The sequence below is a fragment of the Alosa alosa genome, chromosome 7 (assembly GCF_017589495.1).
Source record: "Alosa alosa isolate M-15738 ecotype Scorff River chromosome 7, AALO_Geno_1.1, whole genome shotgun sequence".
In the NCBI taxonomy this organism is placed as follows: domain Eukaryota; kingdom Metazoa; phylum Chordata; class Actinopteri; order Clupeiformes; family Clupeidae; genus Alosa; species Alosa alosa.
In genome coordinates, this window is record NC_063195.1 from 454,947 (window position 1) to 479,946 (window position 25,000).

General features: G+C 43.1%; 1 protein-coding gene and 1 long non-coding RNA gene across 2 annotated transcripts in view; one reads left to right on the plus strand and one right to left on the minus strand.

The window, feature by feature from the left end:
• The window catches only part of slc5a10 (solute carrier family 5 member 10), an 85,099-nt gene that overhangs the window by 57,988 nt on the left and 2,111 nt on the right, over positions 1-25,000 (plus strand). The window contains 6 exon segments of the mRNA XM_048248325.1: positions 1,082-1,237; positions 2,726-2,894; positions 16,716-16,741; positions 16,917-16,969; positions 16,972-17,090; positions 17,310-17,394. Coding sequence (XP_048104282.1) covers positions 1,082-1,237; positions 2,726-2,894; positions 16,716-16,741; positions 16,917-16,969; positions 16,972-17,090; positions 17,310-17,394 — 608 coding nt within the window.
• Positions 9,786-10,491, minus strand: LOC125297826. Its single transcript, XR_007194115.1, has 3 exons — positions 10,393-10,491; positions 10,199-10,253; positions 9,786-9,874 (listed from the first exon to the last, which is right to left on the minus strand). It is a non-coding gene; the product is annotated as an uncharacterized LOC125297826 (long non-coding RNA).

Here is a 25,000-nt window from a genome sequence, read left to right on the forward strand (position 1 = left end):
CACGCCCCCACATTACCAGATACCACGCCCCCACATTACCAGATGCCACGCCCCCACATTACAATATACCACGCCTCCACATTACCAGATGCCACGCCCCCACATTACAATATACCACGCCTCCACATTACCAGATGCCACGCCCCCACATTACAATATACCACGCCTCCACATTACCAGATGCCACGCCCCAACATTGCAAGATGCCACGCCCTCACACTACCAGATGCCACGCCCATTACACTACAATATGCCATGCCCCACAAGTGTGTTTGTGATTATGTGCAGGTCTGCATGGGCTAATGATTGTGGTGATATTTGCAGTGTTGGGGCCTGTTGCACAAAAGCAGAATTAAGACATCCGATACATTGAGCTGCGCCTAATGAATCCAAAACAAGAGTGTACAGGCTTAATTGGTTGCACAACGAAAGCAAGCCAGGATGAGCAGACACGGATTCATCAAGCCAGGTGAAACCTATCCTGGATAAGTGCGCGGCCACGGCTCCTCAACAGACCCAGCCACCGATCACAGATTCACTGATTCACCATGGCAACCAGAGCGGCTTCATTGCTTCTTCTACGGTGTAGACAGCCTTCACAACAGCAACAAACAGCAACACCTCTGTTAAGGAGAATATTGCAGCTAGTGTCGCAACCACCACGCTGCGAATGGTTAGGCACTCTGATCGCCACGTTGTCGCATGACCGTCGGAATGGCGAAAGTATGTAAAAGTTAATTAATGATCACAAACGCTTAAATAATGGCAGTGGGTCTAGATATATGTGATAACAATGTGTAGTGGGCAGTGGAATAACTATTGGTTTCTTGCTTGTGGTGACTGCTGGACAGAGTTATGGGATGAGATTAAATAGATCCTGAATTTAGCCTGGTCTGGAGCAGACTAGCTCCACAGAATAAATCGCCATGGTAACTTATACCATAACATATCCTGCTGCCCTATCCCGCTTAGTAATCTGGATCACGGATAGCCTGAGCCAAGATAACCAAGATATCCCGGCTAAATCCCCATCCTAGTTTTGTGCAATAGGCCCTGATATGTATTTTGTGTGTGTGTGCAGTATGCAGTTCGCGTGGCTCATGATCGCAGTGATGATGGCAGCATTGATGTCATCGCTAACCTCCATCTTCAACAGTAGCTCCACCCTCTTCACCATGGATATCTGGAAGAAGTACCGCCGACAGGCCAATGAGAAAGAGCTGCTGCTTGTTGGCAGGTATCTTGCCATGGCAACGTAAATATGTGATGTCTTTATCATGAACAGGTGATGATGTAGCATCATGAACAGGTGATGTAGTGATGATGTCTTTATCATGAACAGGTGATGTAGTGGTGATGTAGCATCATGAACAGGTGATTTAGTGATGATGTAGCACTGTAGTGATGATGTCTTTATCATGAACAGGTGATGTAGTGATGATGTAGCATCATGAACAGGTGATGTAGTGATGATGTCTTTATCATGAACAGGTGATGTAGTGATGATGTAGCATCATGAACAGGTGATGTAGTGATGATGTAGCATCATGAACAGGTGATGATGTAGCATCATGAACAGGTGATGTAGTGATGATGTCTTTATCATGAACAGGTGATGTTGTGGTGATGTAGCATCATGAACAGGTGATTTAGTGATGATGTAGCACTGTAGTGATGATGTCTTTATCATGAACAGGTGATGTAGTGATGATGTAGCATCATGAACAGGTGATGTAGTGATGATGTAGCATCATGAACAGGTGATGTAGTGATGATGTCTTTATCATGAACAGGTGATGTAGTGATGATGTAGCATCATGAACAGGTGATGTAGTGATGATGTAGCATAATGAACAGGTGATGATGTAGCATCATGAACAGGTGATGTAGTGATGATGTAGCATCATGAACAGGTGATGTAGTGGTGATGTAGCATCGCGAACAGGTGATTTAGTGATGATGTAGCACTGTAGTGATGATGTCTTTATCATGAACGGGTGATGTGGTGATGATGTAGCATCATGAACAGGTGATGTGGTGATGATGTCTTTATGTCGCCCAGACGGGTGATGTAGTGATGATGTAGCATCATGAACGGGTGATGTAGTGATGTGGCATAATGAACGGGTGATGATGTAGCATCGCGAACAGGTGATTTAGTGATGATGTAGCATCAGCGAACAGGTGATGTAGTGATGATGTCTTTATCATGAACGGGTGATGTAGTGATGATGTAGCATCATGAACAGGTGATGTAGTGATGATGTAGCATCATGAACAGGTGATGATGTAGCATCATGAACAGGTGATGTAGTGATGATGTGTGTGTGTGTGTGTGTAGGATCGTCACAGTGATCCTGGTGGTCATCCGTGTTGTGTGTGTGTGTGTGTGTGTGTGTGTGTGTGTGTGTGTAGGATCGTCACAGTGATCCTGGTGTTCATCAGTGTGGTGTGTGTGTGTGTGTGTGTGTGTCTGTAGCTTCGTAACAGTGATCCTGGTGGTCATCAGTGTGGTGTGTGTGTGTGTGTGTGTGTGTGTGTGTGTGTGTAGGATCGTCACAGTGATCCTGGTGGTCATCAGTGTGGTGTGTGTGTGTGTGTGTGTGTGTGTGTGTGTGTGTGTGTGTGTGATGTGTGTGTGTGTGTGTGTGTAGGATCCTCACTGTGATCCTGGTGGTCATCAGTGTGGTGTGTGTGTGTTGTGTTTGTGTGTGTGTGTGTGTAGGATCGTTACAGTCATCCTGGTGGTCATCAGTGTGGTGTGGATCCCCATTCTCCAAAGTGCCAACAGTGGTCAGCTGTACGTCTACATCCAATCAGTGACCAGCTACCTGGCCCCGCCCGTCACCGCAGTGTTCGTACTCGCCGTGTTCTGGACCAGGACCAACGAGGCGGTGAGATGCACACACACACATGTGCACACTATACACACACACAGACACTATACACACACACACACACACTATACACACCCACTATCACTCCATCTTGAATTTCCCCTTGAGGATCAATAAAGTATCTATCTATCTATCTATACACACACACACACACACACACCACACACACACACACACACACTATACACACACTATACACACACACACACACACCTCTCACACACACACACACTCACACACACACACACTATACACACTATACACATACACACACACACACACACACCACACTCACACACACACACACACACACACACACACACACACACACTATGCACACACACACACACACACACACTATACACACACACACACTATACACACACACTATACACACACACTATACACACACCATACACACTATACACACTATACACACACTCTATCAGGCTTGTGCACAATTCAGAATTGAATTGAGAATGACTCTAAATTCCAAACAATGAAGCCTCACAGTATATGCCAGATATGATAGCATTAAGCACACAACTTGTAACTTAAACAATAATAAATTATATTTTCCACACTGTAAAACATAATAGTTTTATTAAAATGTTCTAGTAAGTAGAATTCAGAGTTTTGTCTTTTGTTGAGATTACTTGAGTAAAGCGGTGTTACTTCATTTGAGGTAGAAAAGTGAACAATCAAGTAACTATACTTGAATTATGATTTATACTACACTATAAGAATTAGTTATAATCTTCCTTAACCTGTTCGGTTTTAAACGTATGACTGTTTGTCTGTGATTCCATTCAGATTTGTCTGTAATGTCAAGTTGTGTAAACAAATGCTCACTTTAGTGTAGTGCACTTACAGTACACATAATTACATTTCAACTAACTGGTCATTACAATTACAAGTAAGTATACTCTATGTTTATTAAACAGCAGGTGTATTGATCGCCAGTTAACTAATGTCACAGTTCAGAACTGATATTATCAAAAATGCACTTCCAGACAAAAATGCATTTCCAGAATACCACAGACCCGCCTACATATTGTTAAAGGGATCACAAATTAATCTTTTACTGAAATTCAATCTTGTTACAATAACAAAGTGACAGCTGACACCAAAGGCCAAATATAAAGTGTTGTTGTAATAATTATGTGATTTATATTGATACATCAGCCCATCAATGACTATCCAAACAGACCAAACCTGTGAGTAGAACTAGTGCTGACAGTTAGTAGATAGACACAGATCTGTATCTGAAACCATACAAACAGGTACCCCTGTCTCTGCTGTTACTGAAGCTATCTCTCATAAGTTACTAAGGCTAAATGAGCTTTGACTTAGGATTTTTATGGGTGCTCTGCAACTTATGTTGCTTCAGAAGGGTGTTAGTGGCTGTCCATTAAATGGCACTCTCCTCTGGTCAGGATATTAATATCAACCCCAAGCCTTCACAACATCATGGATACACTGAAATGCAGAAATCAGGCCAAGTCCCGACTCACTGTGACATCAAAGATTGAGGTTTCCTGACCCGCTGACAAAAACCCAGGTGTGTGCCACCACATTAGTGGTACATAGTGAGGTCTCAACCAAGTGCAGTACCCTTTCAGAGGGTAGTACCCAAAATACAAATGTAACATGTTGCTGATGTTCTACCCACAGCATTAGAGTGTTTTGGATAGTCATCTACTGATGGTGCGATGTATCCACATTAAATTATACACCAACAGTATATATAACCGTTAGTGTCACTGTCACTTTATTGTAATTTAAGATTGAATTTCAGAAAAAGGATTAAATATGTGATATCTTTACAAATATGTGAGCTAGGGAGGTGGGCATTCTGGAAATGCACTGTGGGAAATGTAACATCAGTTAGCACACCTTGTGTTTAATACACAATATAATTTTAATTTTAGAAGTTAGGGTTAAATAGGAATTCTCCTTAGTGTAAGTGTACTACACAAAGTAAGCATTTGTTTGCAATAACTTGGAATTCCTATTCCAGATTAGTCTGTAATTTCAAGGCAATTGGTTTGCATGTTTTTTAAAATAAGGTTAACTAACGGTTAAGTAAGGTTAACTAACTAACTTCACAGTGTAGCAAAACTTAAGCAATTCAAGTATAGTTTACTTGATTTAAATGATCATGTTCACTTTTCCACCTTAACATTAAATTCACCCGTTTAGCCAAGTAATCTCCAACATCAACATAATCAACAAAAGACAAAAACTGTGTTATACTAACTAAACATTTTAAGTAAGAATACAGTGTGTTATATTATTTCGAACTGTAGCTAGTCAATTTCATAGTGCAAAGTAACTTTCCCAAAACTGAATGCATGTGAGATTCAACACATTCTGTTGTGTGACTGTGGAGTTGCTTTGAATTGCCATGAATTTAATTTCACTTCCTGTCATTCCAATTCCAATTCCAATTCAACTTCCTGTGGGCGGAGCCAATTCAATTCAAATTCCACTGTGGAATTGAATGGAGATCCATTCTAAAAATTGAATTTTGCACAAGCCTGCACTCTATACACACACACACACAGTAGGAGCCAATTTTAATTTAAAAACTATTGAACTGAAATACTTTAGTTTGTTTTGAGATTCATTAGCTTCTGTATGGAGCTTTTATTTTTGACATGGTCTTAGGTCACCTGGTCACCTGTTCACTAAGATGGCGCCTTTCCATGTGGTTTAGTCAGTCTTAGTTAGACAATGGAAGATGCTGGACACAAATAGTTTTTTACAGCTTATAGCTTGAAACTTGAATCTTGATAGTTTGAATCTTGACACTTTATGATTTGATCTTGACCATTTTGAACCTTTACAGTTGAACATTTAGAACATTTAATTTAAAACACCTTTTGAATACCCTTTGGAATACCCCTTCCCTTTGGATTATTGAACTGTTTGAATCTACATCACTGCGCACTCATCTGCTTGCCTGTTGTTGTACCTCCTTCCCTTGCCTTTCTGCCCTTCCTGCCCTCCTGCCTGCATGTCTGCCTACCATCTTGTTTGAATGCCGGACTGCTTGCATGATCTATCCCTGCCATTGAACACAGGTATGAGCAACTGCCGCACACAGTGTTAAGTAAGCGTGTAATACTCTAAACAGCATCTAAACTGGACTTCGAACATTTTGACCAAACACACACTATACACTCTCTCTCTCTCACTCACTCACTCACACACACACACACACACACACACACACACACACACACATACACACCAGTGGTGGACATTACTTGAGTACATTTACTCAATTACTGTACTTAAAGCTACCTTGTGTAAGAACTTCTCCCATCTAGCTGTGAAATTTATATGACAACCAACTGAGTATTACTTTCTAGCCCCCTCCCATTCCGAAAGATTTTAACCCTGGTGGCTGCTTCATGCCAAGGTTAATATGGCTTCCAGTAGGTCTACTACGACTGGGTCCCAGTGTTCCTTCCAGTGATGAGGTTACTTTAGAAAAACAATTACACATTGCATTTACCTTCTATAGCCAGTAAACATGTTGGTTATGACCTCTATGTAAAGTGAATAATAGTTTTACGCTTCGCTTTGGTAGGCTACTATTTCATTGCTAGCATCAGCTATCAGGTCCCTAAACTAATGCATGCTAATGTTAGTATGAACGTGCCTTCGCGATTCTGTATGTGTGAGATTAATAGTGTAAAGGCAATGTTTACAGCCTACTATTAAGCCTACTATTTTTCTCAGTGAGCAGAGTCAGACATCAGTCGATGCAACGGCGGTGCGAGGGAAAGGTAGAGGAAAGGTAGAGGAAGAGGAGGAAGAGGGAAAGGTAGAGGGAAAGGTAGAGGAAGAGGGAAGAGGGAAAGGTAGAGGAAGAGGGAAAGGTAGAGGAAGAGAGGAAGAGGGAAAGGTAGAGGAAGAGGAAGAGGTAGAGGAAGAGGGAAGAGGGAAAGAGAGGAAGAGGGAGAGGTAGAGGAAGAGGGAGAGGTAGAGGAAAGGGAGAGGAAGAGGGAAAGGTAGAGGAAGAGGGAAGGAAGAGGGAAGGTAGAGGAAGAGGGAAAGGTAGAGGAAGAGGGAGAGGTAGAAAGGAAGAGGAAGAGGAGAGAAGAGGGAGAGGTAGAGGAAGAGGGAGAGGTAGAGGAAGAGGTAGAGGAAGAGGGAGAGGTAGAGGAAGAGGGAAAGGTAGAGGAAGAGGGAAAGGTAGAGGGAAGGGAGAGGAAGAGGGAGGAAGAGGGAAAGGTAGAGGAAGAGGGAAAGGGAGAGGTAGAGGAAGAAAGGAAGGAAGAGGGAAAGGTAGAGGAAGAGAGGAAGAGGGAAAGGTAGAGGAAGAGGGGAGAGGGAAAAAGGGAGAGGGAGAGGAAGAGGGAAAGGTAGAGGAAAGGTAGAGGGAAGAGGGAAAGGTAGAGGAAGAGGAAGAGGGAAAGGAGAGGAAGAGGAAGAGGGAAAGGTAGAGGAGAGGAAGAGGGGAAAGGTAGAGGAAGAGAGGAAGAGGGAAAGGTAGAGGAAGAGAGGAAGAGAGGGAGAGGAAGAGAGGAAGAGGGAGAGGAAGAGAGGAAGAGGGAAAGGGAAAGGTAGAGAAAGAGAGAAAGGTAGAGGGAGAGGTAGAGGAAGAGGGAAAGGTAGAGGAAGAGGGAAAGGTAGAGGAAGAGGGAAAGGTAGAGGAAGGAAGAGGGAAAGGAAGAGGGAGAGGTAGAGGAAGAGGGAAAGGTAGAGGAAGAGGGAAAGGTAGAGGAAAAGGTAGAGGAAGAGGGAAAGGTAGGAGGAAGAGGGAAAGGTAGAGGAAGAGGGAAAGGTAGAGGGAGAGGTAGAGGAAGAGGGAAAGGTAGAGGAAGGAAGAGGAGGAAAAGGGAGAGGTAGAGGAAGAGGGAGAGGTAGAGGAAGAGGGAAAGGTAGAGGAAGAGGGAAAGGTAGAGGTAGAGGAAAGGTAGAGGAAGAGAGAAAGGTAGAGGGAGAGGTAGAGGAAGAGGGAGAGGTAGAGGAAGAGGGAAAGGTAGAGGAAGAGGGAAGAGGGAAAAGGTAGAGAAGAGGGAAAGGTAGAGGAAGAGGGAAAGGTAGAGGAAGAGAGGAAGAGGGGAAGAGAAAAGGAAGAGAGGAAGAGGGAAAGGAAGAGGGAGAGGTAGAGGAAGAGGGAAAGGTAGAGGAAGAGAGGAAGAGGGAAAGGTAGAGGAAGAGAGGAAGAGGGAAAGGTAGAGGAAGAGAAAGAGGGAAAAGGTAGAGGAAGAGGGAAAGGTAGAGGAAGAGGAGGAAGAGGAAAAGGAAGAGGGAAAGGTAGAGGAAGAGGGAAGAGGGAAAGGAAGAGGAAGAAGAGAAGGAAAGGAAGAGGAAAGGTAGGGAAAGGTAGAGAGGAAGAGGAAAGGGGAAAAGGTAGAGGAAGAGAGGAAGAGGGAAAAGGTAGAGGAAGATAGGAAAAGAGAGGGAAGAGGGAAAGGTGGTGACTCCTCCAAAGATGACGAGGAGAGGAGTGGAAGAACTTCAAAGATGACAAAGAGTGGAAGAAAACTTCAGAGGAAGCAACGAGGTTTGTGTTTTTAATATATTTCTCTGAACAGTATCAATGTCAATGACAATCAAATTAGCTCGAAGCTGCACCAAGCACGCTCTGTTATACGCTAAGCCTGCAACTACACCAGAAAAAAAATAGACCATTCTTCTAAAATTTATTTTTTACGCGTTGAACGGAAGGCTTCAATTACGCGCTTGGTGTAGCTTCCCCTGCCTGTTTGTATCTCCTTTGTTTATATGTAGCAATTTTCTAGCTGTTGCCAGTCAACTGCATGATGCGAAGTTGTCTGCCAGTGAAATCACGACACATATGATTACGTTATGGGATAGAAAATGTTACACAACAATATTTTCACCTTTTCATTGTCCATACACATAATATTCTTCATCATTTTGTGTGAACACTTTTGAGTACTATTTTTCTAACTTTGCTACCTAAACAAGCCTATCTGATCTTATTTCTTGTGTCTTATTTCTTCAGAGACTTGTGGATGGAATGAGCCTGCAAGAGCACAGGGACCTCACCACACAGTTGCTAATGAGGCAGCCAGGTCTGGTGTTTGATGCATCAGTGCAGACATGTCGTCCACCCACCTGTGCCAGGGATGCCTTGGTGTACTTGTACACACTGCAGAGACATGCCAACCGGATCGAGAGAAAAATGCTGTGGACAAAACCCAGCCACCTGTGTGTGAGCTTTCTGTTTGTGACTGCCTAGATGAAGGTTTTCTGCCTAACTGCATTTTGTTTTTTTTTCATCCCTCTTATTTACATTTACTTACTTTTTGTTTACTTGAATGTTATGTTTGTCTGCCTAAAATATGTCTTGTCTTCATGAAGGATAGTGAGAAACGTAATTTGATCTCTTTGTATGTCTGGAGATTGACACAGGCAGTACAGGGGAGGACATCACAGCATTAGGCCGTGTAAGAGAGCCAGGTGATGACAATAGAGTTAAGATATGCTACCTACAGACATTTCATTTTCTGGCAGCATGGGTCTCCAGGACAGGGTGATAGAAGAGTGATCCCAAGCTGTGTGTGTAGGATAAGGGATCTCTCAAGGGATAAATATCACCCTCCTATAATGTTGTGTTATTGTAAATAGTTTTGTATTAGTGTTCTTGTACTGCCTGTTACTTTTAAAACTGAATTTAATATATTTTACACCGGTACATTGTTATATTTTGCTTTCATGAAAATAAAAACTTTTAGAATTGATAAGAGACTGTTCATGCTGTACTTCTTCTGCTTACATCCACAAACTTATAATTAAAAAAGGAGCTGTGGTAATTTACTATTTTGAAACACCAAATGACAGTAACATGGTCAATAATGTTATTTGCAATATATTTATTTACAGAAATTAACAAATTATGGTATTTACACATGAACCCTTCCTTTTTGTAGGGTGCCTTTGAAGCAACATGGGCCATCATTCTAAATTTGCAGTCTCCTGGAAAGCTGATCCTGTGGGAGACATGCAGTGTCGTTAGACATACACACCATTTTATATCGTTCAACATATTGTTACTAATCTGTATAGTGCTATTTTGCCTAGACTGAGTTACAGACAAGGTTACATTAGGAACAATGAAGGCAGGCAAGGTTACATTAGGCACGTGCATCACATAACAAGACCATTGAATTTCGTCCACATCCTCCTCCACAATGCTCATGTCATGTAGGCTTTGTAAAAAATATATAAATGCTTATATCATGAAAATATACAAAAGAGAAGAGATGTCATGTAGGGTTAGGGTATAGACATTATGAGCATTGTTGATTGGTTACCTCTGTTCAAGGTTCTCAATTTCAGGGGCTTCTGCAATTGCGCCAAGATGCTCAACTGAAATGAATAAGCAGAGTGTTTCACAACATATAACAGTACATAAAATGGTAAACACCAAGTTATTAAAAATATACTTTCAGTTATTATCAAACAACAATCACATAGAATCAACAATTGTTTTCATGCATTGACTGACCTCTCTGTCCCACTAGAAATGCTGGACACTTCTGGAGTAGTTAATACTAGAGGGCTTTCCCTTCATTGGTGTTAATGTGACTGCTCTCAGTTCTCTCTCATAGCTGGACAAAAAATAGCAGTACATGTTAGAATGTCTCACTTAAACCACAAACAAAGTAGCCTAGGCATTCATTTTATGACCATGAAGAAAGATGTATTTTGGTAGATGCATTGACTAAAGTTCAATCAAAGCAGTTCTGTCCGTATTTTATTGTTCTGCATGATAATGACTTTGACCCGCATTGAGCGGTCTAAATGGGCTGGCTGGTCTACCTTGCTCCATTCACAAGTGTAATGGACTAATCTACCCTTCCCCCATTCTGAGGTGTAGGCTACACTCATGGTGAAAAACTTTCAGACAATTTAGTAATTAGTAGGCTACTTCTACAATTAATAAGAGGACAGGACAGGTGCACGTCACCCTTGGAATTGGCTACCCTAGCATTATCAGATTAGGATACATTTAGGCTACAAAGCAAAAGCAATGAAAAATAACTACAATTTACAGTGCCCTTTGCCTTTGATCCGTCATAGCAGATTTTTGTTACAACGTTGCCTAGACAATCATTTTTCATCGACGCGAGGAAAAGTATCCCAGACGTCGTTCTACCGTTATGGACAACCATGCTATAGTTAGCTATAAAACTATAAAACTTTGAATTTACACCACAGACTGTAAGCTATATGTTTACACGAATAGGCCGAATTGCGAATTACCTGCCGAGAAGAAAGCAGGCAACTTCGGCGTCCCTTTTAAAATCCTTGCTCCTCATGAGCTCTTTCCATCTTAGAAAAAGCCACTCCAATATTGACTTTGGTCTGTTGTTTTTCCGATCACAATGTCGTTTTAATTTTCTTTTTCGCTTCCTTGGCGATTCCTTTTCATGTCCTCGAGAATAGGTCAACAGACTTTCAAATCTGCCGGCTGTCGCTAGCAGACTAATCAGGCAATGAGTGTTGCCTACAAGCGCGAAAGGCGGAGCTGAATTTCCAGGAATGTCCCTCGTTGGCGAATGTATTTCAAAGATGGAGGCGCAACATGGATTCAGCCATTTTATGCCACTTCAAGCTGCATGTATTCAGAATAGCAGATTCTACACTTACGAGAATACTTTGATTAGTAGGTGGAAATAATTACACATGAATGAACACATATTTTTGAAAGAACAAATGGGTTTTTGCTAAGAATTAACTCAAAAAAGTACACAATGTAGCTTTAAGTCGCTTTTCATGTATCTGTACTTGAGTATTTCTATTTTGTTAAACTTTTTACTTTTTACTCCACTAGATTTTGTGACAGCTGAAGTTCCTTTTGTAAAAAAGACTGTCCAAATACATGTGTACTTACATGTATATTTTCAATTAAGTGAGCTAGGCTTTAAATAATGGTGTTGCCTAACCTATGTTATTGTCATATCCACTATTTACTGTACCTTATTGACCCCTTTTCACAATATTGATGTTACCATAACTAGCCTCTTGACACCATCGAGCAAATGATAGACAATGATAGACAATCTGACACTATCAAACACAAAAGGGAACATTTTGATTTGGTCCAAAAGTTTAATTCATTCAACAAAGAAAAAATGGTTTACTTTGGAGTATCTAAGATATCACATTAGTTTGTTTTTAGTTCTTTCTATATACAACAATTATTAGTTGATTTTGTCCTTGAATGGAAGAGAAAGGCTCAATGAATGCCTATGTCTGTGCCGAATCATTCCAACAATAGTAAATGCAACTGTATTAGTTAGTAAACAGGACTTTTACTTCTGATACTTAAGTACATTTGAAGGCAAGTACTTTTGTACTTCCACTCAAGTGGAAATGTAAAAGGAGGACTTCTACTTTTACTGGAGTAACATTTGACCATATGTATCTCTACTTTCACTCAAGTACAGAATTTGTGTACTTCGTCCACCACTGACACACACACACACACTCACACACAGACACACATGCACACACACACACACACACACTTTCTCTCTTTCTCTCACCTCACTTCTGTTCCTGCCTGTGCCTGTGTGTCAGAGAGACAGGATATGAGAATGTGTGAGTAATGTGTGTGTGTGTGTTTTGTGAGTAATGTGCGTGTAAATAATGTGTGTGAGAATTGTGTGTGTGTGTGTTATGTGTGTGTATGTGTGTGTGTGTGTGAGAGAATTGTGTGTGTGTGTGTGTGTGTTTGTGAGTAATGTGTGTGTAAGTAATGTGTGTGTGTGTGAGAAGTGTGTGTGTGTGTGTGTGTGTGTGTGTGTGTGTGTGTGAGAGAGAGAGAGAGAGAGAGAGTGTGTAAGTGTTTGTGACGGTGCAGACACACATCTGCTTTTCCAGATAACTGTGTCTGAATAATGTAGAGTCATCACTTCTTTATCAATTCCACACCCCGGATTACGCAATGGTGGGGGTGTCATGAGTGTGTGTGTGTGTATTGATGCTGTGTGTGTGTGTGTGTGTGTGTGTGTGTGTGTGTGTTGATGCTGTGTGTTTGTGTGTGTGTGTGTGTGTGTCTGTGTGTGTGTGTATTGATGCTGTGTGTGTGTGTGTCATGAGTGTGTGTGTGTTGATGCTGTGTGTGTGTGTGTGTGTGTGTGTGCGTGTATTGATGCTGTGTGTGTGTGTGTCTGTGTGTGTGTGGCAAGTCAATTTTTATTTCTATAGCACATTTACAGCTGAGCTGCACCAAATTGCTTCACAATAAAGTGCTTAGTGCAATAAACAAAGGTGTGTGTGTGTGTGTGTGTGTGTGTGTGTGTGCAGGCAGGGTCGGACTGGGAATAAAATTCGGCCCTGGCAATTTTCTCCTGGACCGGCCCACCACTGGAACCCCCACACACACACACACACACACAAGCCCACCGATACCAACCCCTGATTCCCCCCATAAATAACAAACACACAGTATCATGCTGTAGCAACACTTAACACTTCATAAACTGAACCCAAACATTTAGATTTGGACCTATAGCCTATAGGTTATTATAATCACAATAAACTGAACCCAAACATTTAGATTTGGACCTATAGCCTATAGGTTATTATAATCACAATAACACTGACCCAAACATTTAGAAACTGAACCCAAACATTTAGATTTGGACCTATAGCCTATAGGTTATTATAATCACAATAAACTGAACCCAAACATTTAGATTTGGACCTATAGCCTATAGGTTATTATAATCACAATAAACTGAACCCAAACATTCAGATTTGGACCTATAGCCTATAGGTTATTATAATCACAATAAACTGAACCCAAACATTCAGATTTGGACCTATAGCCTATAGGTTATTATAATCACAATAAACTGAACCCAAACATTTAGATTTGGACCTATAGCCTATAGGTTATTATAATCACAATAAACTGAACCCAAACATTTAGATTTGGACCTATAGCCTATAGGTTATTATAATCACAATAAACTGAACCCAAACATTTAGATTTGGACCTATAGCCTATAGGTTATTATAATCACAATAACACTGAACCCAAACATTTAGATTTGGACCTATAGCCTATAGGTTATTATAATCACAATAACACTGAACCCAAACATTTAGATTTGGACCTATAGCCTATAGGTTATAATAATCACAATAACACTGAACCCAAACATTTAGATTTGGACCTAGAGCCTATAGGTTATTATAATCACAATAACACTGAACCCAAACATTCAGATTTGGACCTATAGCCTATAGGTTATTATAATCACAATAAACTGAACCCAAACATTCAGATTTGGACCTATAGCCTATAGGTTATTATAATCACAATAAACTGAACCCAAACATTTAGATTTGGACCTATAGCCTATAGGTTATTATAATCACAATAACACTGAACCCAAACATTTAGATTTGGACCTATAGCCTATAGGTTATTATAATCAAGGTTATAATCACAATAACATCGGGGTCCGGGGGTCTCCGATTTTTTTTTTATTTCTGGTTGCTAATCACACCATTTTAAAGTGATTTGAGAGGGACAGGATTCAGGGAGGCTACTAAAGACAGACTCATCTTCTGACTGTCTCACGTCATGTTACCCCCATGCATTAAACCATGTCACTGCTTGACTAAATGAAATATAGGCTACTGAACATGGACATCGTCATAGTTGACAGAAATTACGTTTTGTGCCAACATGTTGTAGAAACACAACCACAGCCTTTATTTGGTGCAAATCTTCTCCTTTACTTTGGTTATAGTCCCCAGATTCACATTAACTGTAGGCTATCACCACAAGTGTATACTAAACGTTTTTTAAGTTTGTGTGCCGTCATCACATTTTGCAAAATTAGGCTACCTGGATTGGTCTACTAACCTACCAGTTGATACTTTTTACCTGCATCGAGCTAACATTGATTGTGCATCTAATGTAACACTCGGTGGAGAGACTTCCACTTTCCAAGTTTCACTTTCACTGTCATTGTGAGCTAAGGCTACTATATGGGAAATACTTTGAAGTTCCTTTTGAGTCCAAAATGAATGTTTTTTTTTTAACCTGTGCTACACTTTTCCACCAAGTTGTGCGAAAATTGTAGGCTACCGTAGTTTTTTTATGTTGACAGACAAACCGCACTACAGTAGTCTACATGGTGCAGTAAATGGAAGCTCTTGATGGTAGCGTGCAATAATGACTATGAAAACAATATATTTATGGAATAAAACTGGAGCACCTCATTGCTGTTTAAGTTTAAACAAGCGATGATGAACCTCAGCCAGCGGAGGAGGGAACTTATAGGCTACTGTACCATGCATGGACTGCGTAGGCTATATTTCCCCTAAACCTAGCGGCTGCTTGGACAAAATCACTTGAGGGGTGGGGCAGAGTAGCGATCATAACACACACTGAACCTGTCATGAAGAGGCCAAAATGATTGACCTGTCACCCCCAAGCCAAATGGATGCAGCTGTGACAGGCTGCAAATAGGCTAATAACTTTAAAAAAAAAAAATCGGGTCCACCGTACATGTGGACCCATTACATCGGGATTTGCCGGTTGTACAATTACCAGTCAGCGTGTGTGTGTGTGTGTGTGTGTGTGTGTGTTCAGAGACTGGGCTGCTCCAGAGTCAGTTGGTCAGCTGAGGAGATCAGGAAGTGTGTGTGTGTACATGTGTGTGTGTGTGTGTGTGTACATGTGTGTGTGTGTGTGTAATGTCGTGTGTGTGTGTAATGCGTGTGTGTGGTAATGCGTGTGTGTGTGTATGCGTGTGTGTGTGTGCAGCGTGTGTGTGCGTCTGTAGCGTGTGTGTGTGTCATCTGGCGTGTTATGTGTGTGTGTGTGTATCTGTGTGTGTGTGTGTGTGTGTGTGTGTGTCTGTGCGTGTGTGTCTGTATCTGTGTGTGTGTGTGTGTGTACTTAATGCGTGTGTGTGTGTACGTGTGTGTGTGTGTGTGTGTGTGTGCGTGTGTGTGTGTAGTGTGTGTGTGCGTGTGTGTGTGTGTGTGCGTGTGTGTGTGTGTGTGTGTGTGTGTGTATCTGTGTGTGTGTACATGTGTGTCTAATGCGTGTGTGTGTGAGTATGTGTATGTGTGTGTGCGTGTGTGTGTGTGTATGTGTGTGTGTGTGCTAATGCGTGTGTGTGTGTGTGTGTGTGTGTGTGTGTGTGTGTGTGTGCATTATTATTGTGTGTGTGTATGTGTGTGTAATGCATGTGTGTTATTGTATGCGTGTGTGTTATGTGTGTGTGTGTCTGGGACTCTGTCTGTCATGGTCAGTGTCTGTCAGTTGGTGTGTGTGTCAGTGTGTGTGTGTGTGTATTGTGTGTCTGTGTGTGTGTGTGTGTTGTGCGATAATGTGTGTGTGTGTGCATTGTGTGTGTGTGTATCTGTGTGTGTTATTGTGTGTGTCTGTAATCGTGTGTGTCTGTGTGTGTGTGTGTGTGTGTGTATGTGTGTGTGTACGTGTGTGTGTGTACGGTGGAGTCTGGGGCTCTGTCTGTCCCCCCTTTGCCTGGACCTGGGCAGTTGGTCAGCTGAGCGTAGTGTGGTGGTGGAGGAGATCAGACAGGTGTGTGTGTGTGTGTGTGTGTGTTGATGCTGTGTGTGTGTGTGTGTGTGTGTGTCTGTGTGTGGTGGCTCTGAAGGGGATGTGGTGGTGGAGGAGATCAGACAGGTGGAGGCGGTGTGTGTGTGTGTGTTGATGCTGTGTGTGTGTGTGTGTGTGTGTGTGTGCTGTGTGTGTGTGTGTGTGTGTGTGTATTAATAGGAGGCGTTCTGGGGGCTGATGGTGTGTGTGTGTGTGTGTGTGTATATTAATAGGGGGTGTTCTGGGGGCTGATGGTGTGTGTGTGTGTGTATTAATAAGAGTTCTGGGGATGACGGTGTGTGTGTGTAGTGTGTGTGCATTAACAGGGGGCGTTTGCTGGATGGTGTGTGTATTAACAAGGGACGTTCTGGCTGACAGGTGTGTGTGTGTGTGGTGTGTGCGTGTGTTTTGGCTGGGGCGCCCTGGGCGCTGATGGTGGTTGTCGGGGTGACGCGGATGCTGCTGGAGTTTGGCGCACCGCCCGCCGCGCGCCGCCGACCCCGCCTGCTGCGCCGTCCACTACTCACTTCGCCATCATCCTGTGCGCCCTCACCGCCGCCGTCGTCATGACGATCAGCCTTCTCACGCCCCCACCACCGCCAGAGCAGGTAACATCCCATAATACCTCATAGGCATTAGTGTGGTGGTGTAGGTGTGTGTGTGTGTAATGGTGTGGTGTATGTAACTGCAGGCGAGGTGTGTGCACGTGGCAGTGTGTGTGTGTGTGTGTGTATGTGACAGGTGGTGGTGTTTATGTGTAATGTAGGTAGGTGGTGTGTGGGGTAAAATCAGGTGTTTAAGCAGGTGTGGTGTGTGTGTGTGTGTAGCTCAGGAACTTGACATGGTGGACCCTTACGGAGAGTGCTGATCAAGACATTCCCATGCAGAAAGTCACTACCATCTCACGCAGAAGTGAAGGTACACACACACACACACACACACACACACACACATGCGCACACACACACACACGCACACGCACGCACACACACACACACACACACACACACAGACACACACACACATACTCACTCACACACGCGCGCGCACAGACACACATAGACACACACAGACACACATACTCACTCACACACACACAGACACACACAGACACACACACACACACACGACACACATGCTCACCACCACACACACACACACGAACTTATAAGGTAGACGTGTTTGTGTGTGTTAGGTTGGGTACCAACACTGTACTCACTCTTGTATTTAGACAGAGCAGTGTGTGTGTGTGCACACTGTACTCTCACCTTGTGTATTTCAGAGCTAGGTTGTAGCATGTGTGTGTGTACACTGTACTCACTCAGGTATTTGTATGTGTACACTGTACCTCACCTTGCATTGTATGTGTGCATGTGTGTGTACACTGTACCTCCTCACCTTGTGTATTTATATGTGTGTGTGTGTGTGTGTGCACACTGTACCTCACCTGTGTATTTGTATGTGTGCATGTGTGTGCACACCGTACCTCACTCTTGTATTTGTATGTGTGTGTGCACACCGTACTCTCACTCTGTGTATTTGTGGCGTGTGCATGTGTGCACACCGTACCTCACCTTGTGTATTTGTATGTGTGCGCATGTGTGTGCACATCACCTCACCTGTATTTGAAGGTGTGTGTGTGTGACCCTGTACCTCACTCAGGTATTTGTATGTGCATGTGTGTGTGTGTACACCGTACCCCTCACTCTTGTGATTTGCATGTGTGTATGTGTGTGTGTGTGTACACTGCATCTCACCTTGTGTATTTAGGAGCAGGTGGTGGTGTGTGTAAACACTGTACTCTCACTCTTGTGTATTTGTATGTGTGTGCATGTGTGTGTGTGTACACTGTACTCTCACTCTTGTGTATTTGTATGTGTGTGTGTGTGTACACTGTACTCTCACTCTTGTGTATTTGTATGTGTGCATGTGTGTGTGTGTGTACACTGTACTCTCACTCTTCTTCCATCACTCTCTCTCCTTCCATCCCTCTCTCCTCCCTCTCCTTCATCACTCTCTCCCTTCTTCCATCCCTCTCTCTCCTCCCTTCTTCCATCCCTCTCTCTCCTCCCTTCTTCCATCCCTCTCTCCTCTCTTCTTCCATCCCTCTCTCTCTCTTCTTCCATCCCTCTCTCTCCTCCCTTCTAACATCCCTCTCTCCTCTCTTCTTCCATCCTTCTCTCTCTCTTCTTCCATCCTCTCTCCTCTCTTCTCTTCCATCCTCTCTCTCCTCCTTTTCTTCCATCCCTCCTCTTCTTCCATCCCTCTCTCCTCCTTTCTCCATCCTCTCCTCCTTCTTCCATCCTCTCTTTCTTCCATCCCTCCTCTCTTCTTCCATCCTCTCTTCTCTTCCATCCCCCATCTCCTCCCCTTCTTCCATCCCTTCTCCTCTTCTCCATCCTCTCTCTCTCTTCTTCCATCCCTCTCTCCTCTCTTCTTCCATCCCTCTCTCTCTCTTCTTCCATCCCTCTCTCCTCTCTTCTTCCATCCCTCTCTCTCCTCCCTTCTTCCATCCCTCTCTCCTCTCTTCTTCCATCCCTCTCTCTTTCTCTCTCTCAAGCACCGGAACCCTCCTGTGGCCTTGGCATGACACACACACACACACCATGACACCCCTTTTATCACTGCACACACACACACACCCATGACACCCCTTTTATCACTGCACACACACACACACACACCATGACACCCTTTTATCACTGCACACACACACACACACACACACCATGACACCCCTTTTATCACTGCACACACACACACACACACCATGACACCCCTTTTATCACTGCACACACACACACACACACACACCATGACACCCCTTTTATCACTGCACACACACACACACACACACACACACCATGACACCCCTTTTATCACTGCACACACACACCATGACACCCCTTTTATCACTGCACACACACACACACACACACACACACACCATGACACCCCTTTTATCACTGCACACACACACATCATGACACCCCTTTTATCACTGCACACACACACCATGACACCCCTTTTATCACTGCACACCACACACACACACACACACACCATGACACCCCTTTTATCACTGCACACACACACACACCATGACACCCCTTTTATCGCTGCACACACACACACACCATGACACCCCTTTTATCACTGCACACACACACACACACACACACACACACACCATGACACCCCTTTTATCGCTGCACACACACACACACACACACACACACACACACACACACACCATGACACCCCTTTTATCGCTGCACACACACACACACACACACACACCATGACACCCCTTTTATCGCTGCACACACACACACACCATGACACCCCTTTATCACTGCACACACACACACACCATGACACCCCTTTTATCGCCACACACACACACACACACACACACACCATATTACCTCTTTATCGCTGCACACATACACACACACACACACCATGACACCCCTTTTGTCACTGCACACACACACACACACACACACACACAATTTATGACACTTTTTATCGCTACATACACACACACAACACACACCCCATGACACCCCTTTAGTCGCTGCACACACACACACACACACACACACTATGACACACCTCTCTTTTTTATCGGCTACACACACACACACACAATGTCTATGACAACCTTTTATTTGCACACACACACACACACACACACTATGATACCTTTTATCACACACACACACACACACCATGACACTCCCTTTTTATCATGTATACACACACACACACACACACACACTTATGACACTTTTTATCGCCACACACACACACACACACACACATACACACACACACACACCATGACACCCCTTTTATCACTGCACACACACACACTATGACACCCCTTCTATCGCTGCACACACACACACACACACACACACCATGACACCCCTTTTATCGCTGCACACACACACACACACACACACACACCATGACACCCCTTTTATCGCTGCACACACACACACACACACATGACACCCCTTTTATCGCTGCACACACACACACACACACACACACCCAGGACACCCTTATCACACACACACACACACACACACACACACACCCCATGACACCCCTTTTATCGCTGCACACACACACACACACACACACACACACACCCCATGACACCCCTTTTATCGCTGCACCTCTAGAGGGAAGGCATACTCAACACATACACTGGCAATACACTGTACAATTGACATACACTTTTGGATTCAATTCTCAGGGACAATACACAAAAATCCCCATCTGAGTAAGTCCAATAAGTTTAATTACTTAAAATCATTTCTCTCAGGTAACGTTGCAAAAGTCAAAGCAGGCCTTTCTCTGAAGGAGGAAAATTATGATCATGCAATTCAAATGTTATGCTTCAGCTATGCTTCAGAAAAGGACTCATTCAAAGGCCGAGAAAAAATAATGTCAGAACGGTTGAAAAAGTTACGTGCCCAACTCGCTACCTTTCTCATGTTGGAAAGTCGGTAGTCCACACTCCGTTTATTCTGGTAACGAAACCACGCACAAGTCTCGAGAATGCAGTTATCAGAATGTAGAAGCCAGGAGAGAAGCAAGTCATGAAGACTAGGCTCGGTATTATGTGTGTATGAAAGGTAGGCATACAGCACTAAACTGTAGAGCTTAAAGGTATCACTTGTGGGAAATTAAGTGTGTCGAAGACATTATAAAGTTGTATGCCCACAATCTGCATTAAGCGGAGACTACGAATCCCATAGAAGCGCAGAAGCACCAGATCCATTAGTGTCAGTCTCCCCTGTGCAATCCACTCATCATAACACAATATTTCTGCAAACGGCAGTAGCCTGGATTGAAACTCCCATTCAAGATCAGTTAGTGAGATGTTTGTTGGATGGAGGGAGGCCTATCCAGCTCACTTAATCTGCCAGTCATAGCAGAAGAAACGCTTAAACTCAAAACATTCGGACTGGGCCACCTTGGGGTGAGTAAATGCAGAAAGGTGTTAGTGGCGCTTTTGAGAAGATGAAACGGAGTGTGAATTTGGAGTTATTGGAGACTCGCGATGTCTGTGCTTCCTGCCATGTTGCAGATCCGAAATGAGGAAAAGCTGGAAAGACAAAAGGACTATTGGTGGCAGGATATCCCCGATCCTCAAGAATAGACATTGAAGAGCTCTGAATACTGATCGGTGGAGATTACTACTGGAAGATAGTGACGGGCCAAATAGAGCGCATGAGTGACACGTTGGTGGCAATAGAGAGTATGTCCGGATGGCTGTGACAGGGGACGGCGACGGTGCTGAACACCACTGTAGAAACCTTGGACATCGGAGTGATGCACGTCAGTGTGGCAGAAGATATTTCCCTTTCGGATCAGCTGCGCTGTTTTTGGGAAACTGAGTCGATTGGAATCTACCCAGATAAAGAATCGCTTTCCATGGATGATGAGGCAATGAAAATGTTTCATCAAACGTTGACTCACAAAGAAGGGAGGTATGAAGTCAGTTTGCCATGGAAAAATAATTCTATTAAATTGGCATCAAATTTGAATGTTGCTAAACGCAGATTTAAAAGTTTGACAAAAAAATTTAGCAAATATCAGTCGATTTATGAGCGATATGATGCAGTGACTCAAGATTACTTGAATGAAGGAATAATAGAAGAAGTGACAGAAGAGATGTCAATAGGTCCAATCTATTACATGCCGCATCATGCTGTAGTTAAAGAAGAGAGAACTACAACTAAGGTTTGAATTGTGTTTGATGCATCGTCCCATGACAGTAACAGTCCCTCTTTAAATCAGTGTCTACTTCAGGCCCAAACTTGAACCCAGAACTCCTAAGCATTCTCTTGAAATTCCGTGAGCACAAAGTTGCACTTCTATGGCAGACATTACAAAAAAGCATTCCTGAAAAATTTCATTGAACAAAGCAGATCGAGATGTTCTGAGATTTTTGTGGACCAAAGATAAGACATTTAGCAATGAGGGAAGTCAATCTGATCACGCCTGAGAAGTACCATATTGTGAAAACAGATGTACCGCAGGAGGGTACAAAAATATGACCGCCCAGTCCAGCACATTTTTCCACAAAAATAAATCACGCTTGAAAGGCCTATATGATTCTAACTGTCTCAATCAAATTGCATTTATCCACACTCACTCCTCACTGGTATCTGCTACACAACAAGTACCAAAAACATGATTAGTTCATAGATTTCTTCATGTAAAATTCATTTTATACAACCCCACCTCCATCTTGCCTGTTCATAATTCTGAGAAATTTTGAATTGTGTGCATGTGTGCAAGGGCATCGCTATGTTTATGTGTGTGTGTGTGTGTGTGTGCGCTGCTTGTGTGTTTGCCTCCGCATGTGTGTTTGTGCATGTGCATGCACGCCGCATATGTCTAATACTGTGTGAGTATGTGTCATAATGCATGATTACTGTGAATGTATGTGTCTGGTGTGTATCTGTTCATGCACATGTGTGTGCACACATGGAATGGGTTAACATGACCCCCTGAGGCAAAACATATGGAAAAAATTATCATCCTAGGGCCCTAATACGGTTCTCAAGATATTCACAGAAAACTGTGGGTTCGCCCTACCCCCTTCGGGGGTCCAGTACAGCTGTAGGGGGCTACAGATCAAAACGAAAACGATGGTTCCATGCTATCCATGTGGGGTTACATGCCCACCAAGTTTCGGCCTACCCCGGCCTTCAGTGTCCCGAATCCTTTGACGGAAATTTGGACATGAAAAGAAAAAAAAAAAAATCTGACTAAATCCTATATGACCTGGCCATTGCGCCGTGTGGTCATAATCATGAGAATGTCTCTATGTGGATGATCTGATCACAGGAGCAACAGACATAAAATCTGCTGAGAACATAGCAATGAAAGCTAAGGAAATTCTGTCTACAGCAGGAATGGTGCTCTGCAAATGGAAAACCAACTCCAGTGAATTGCAAAGGGAATGGATGGACAAGGATTTCACAGAGAGAGCAGTAATTAAAAGTCCATCCACATTAAAGGTACTTGGAATTGCTTGGAGAACGGATAAAGACGACTTCACCTTTGAAGTAGACGAATTGATACAATTTCTGAAAAATAAAGTCAACACAAAGCGCGGAGTGCTGCAATCGGCCACCAGACTGTTTGACCCTATTGGATTCCTATCCCCATTCACAATCAGAATCAAATGCCTATTTCAAGAGCTGTGGATAAAAGGACTTGATTGGGATGAAGAATTACCAACAGATCTGTGTGAGAAATGGGAACAGTGGTGTGCAGAAATTCCGACTTTAAATCAGCTGTCAATTCAACGCCGCTATGACGCGACTCTGCCACAAGGGTGAGCACAGTGTTAAAGGCAAGGAAGTTAATGTATTTTGCGATGCCAGTCAAACTGCTTATTGCACAGCAGCATATTTAAGAATTGTAAAATCTGATGGAAATTGCACAAGTAGTTTAATTACTGCTCTAAAACCAGAGTTGCTCCTATAAAACCAACAACATTACCCAAATTAGAGCTTCTAGGAGCAGTAATTGGAGCTAGACTTGGAAATTATGTCTTGACTCATTTGAAACTAGACAGAAGTCAATTGAAACTCTGGACAGACTCAATGATAACAATTCATTGGATTAGTGATGCCAAACAGTGGAAACCATTCGTATCAAATTGATTGTCGGAAATTCAAAGCTTAACTTAACCAGAAAACTGGAACCATTGTCGAGGGCAAGAAAATCCAGCTGATTTAGGCACAAGAGGATTGTCGGTGGATTCAATGATTGCAGCAGAACTGTGGTGGAGCGGGCCACAGTGTATGAGTCGTATTGATACACAGGAGAACGAAGAGTTTACGGAAACCCGCACTGAGATTGTTGAATGCATTGTGCAAAATCAAATAGCTGCAACCAAGGTAACAGAAAATACCAGCCCGATTCTTGACTTAAGCAAATACAGTAACCTGCAAAGAGTTCTACGAATTACTGCATGGGTGTAGTTGTAGATGTAGGGTGTAGATGTAGGGTGTAGATGTAGGGTGTAGATGTAGGGTGTAGGGTGTAGATGTAGGGTGTAGATGTAGGGTGTAGATGTAGGGTGTAGGGTGTAGATGTAGGGTGTAGATGTAGGGTGTAGATGTAGGTGCAGGGGTGTGATGTGTAGGGTGAGATGGTGCAGGATGAAGGTGTGGATGTAGGGTGTAGATGTAGGGGTGTAGGTGTAGGGGTGGATGTAGGGTGTAGATGTAGGGTGTAGGTGTAGGGTGTAGATGTAGGGTGTAGATGTAGGGTGTAGATGTAGGGTGTAGATGTAGGGTGTATAGGTTCATTCATAATGTGCGAAGTGAAGAACAGCTAAAAGGAGAATTGAGCGCAGATGAGCTAAGAAATGCAGAAAGATATTGGATCTCAAACACACAGAATGAAAGTTTTCCGCAGATATTGAGAATGTGCATGCTGGAAAAGATCTACACAAACACTCAAAACTACTAACACT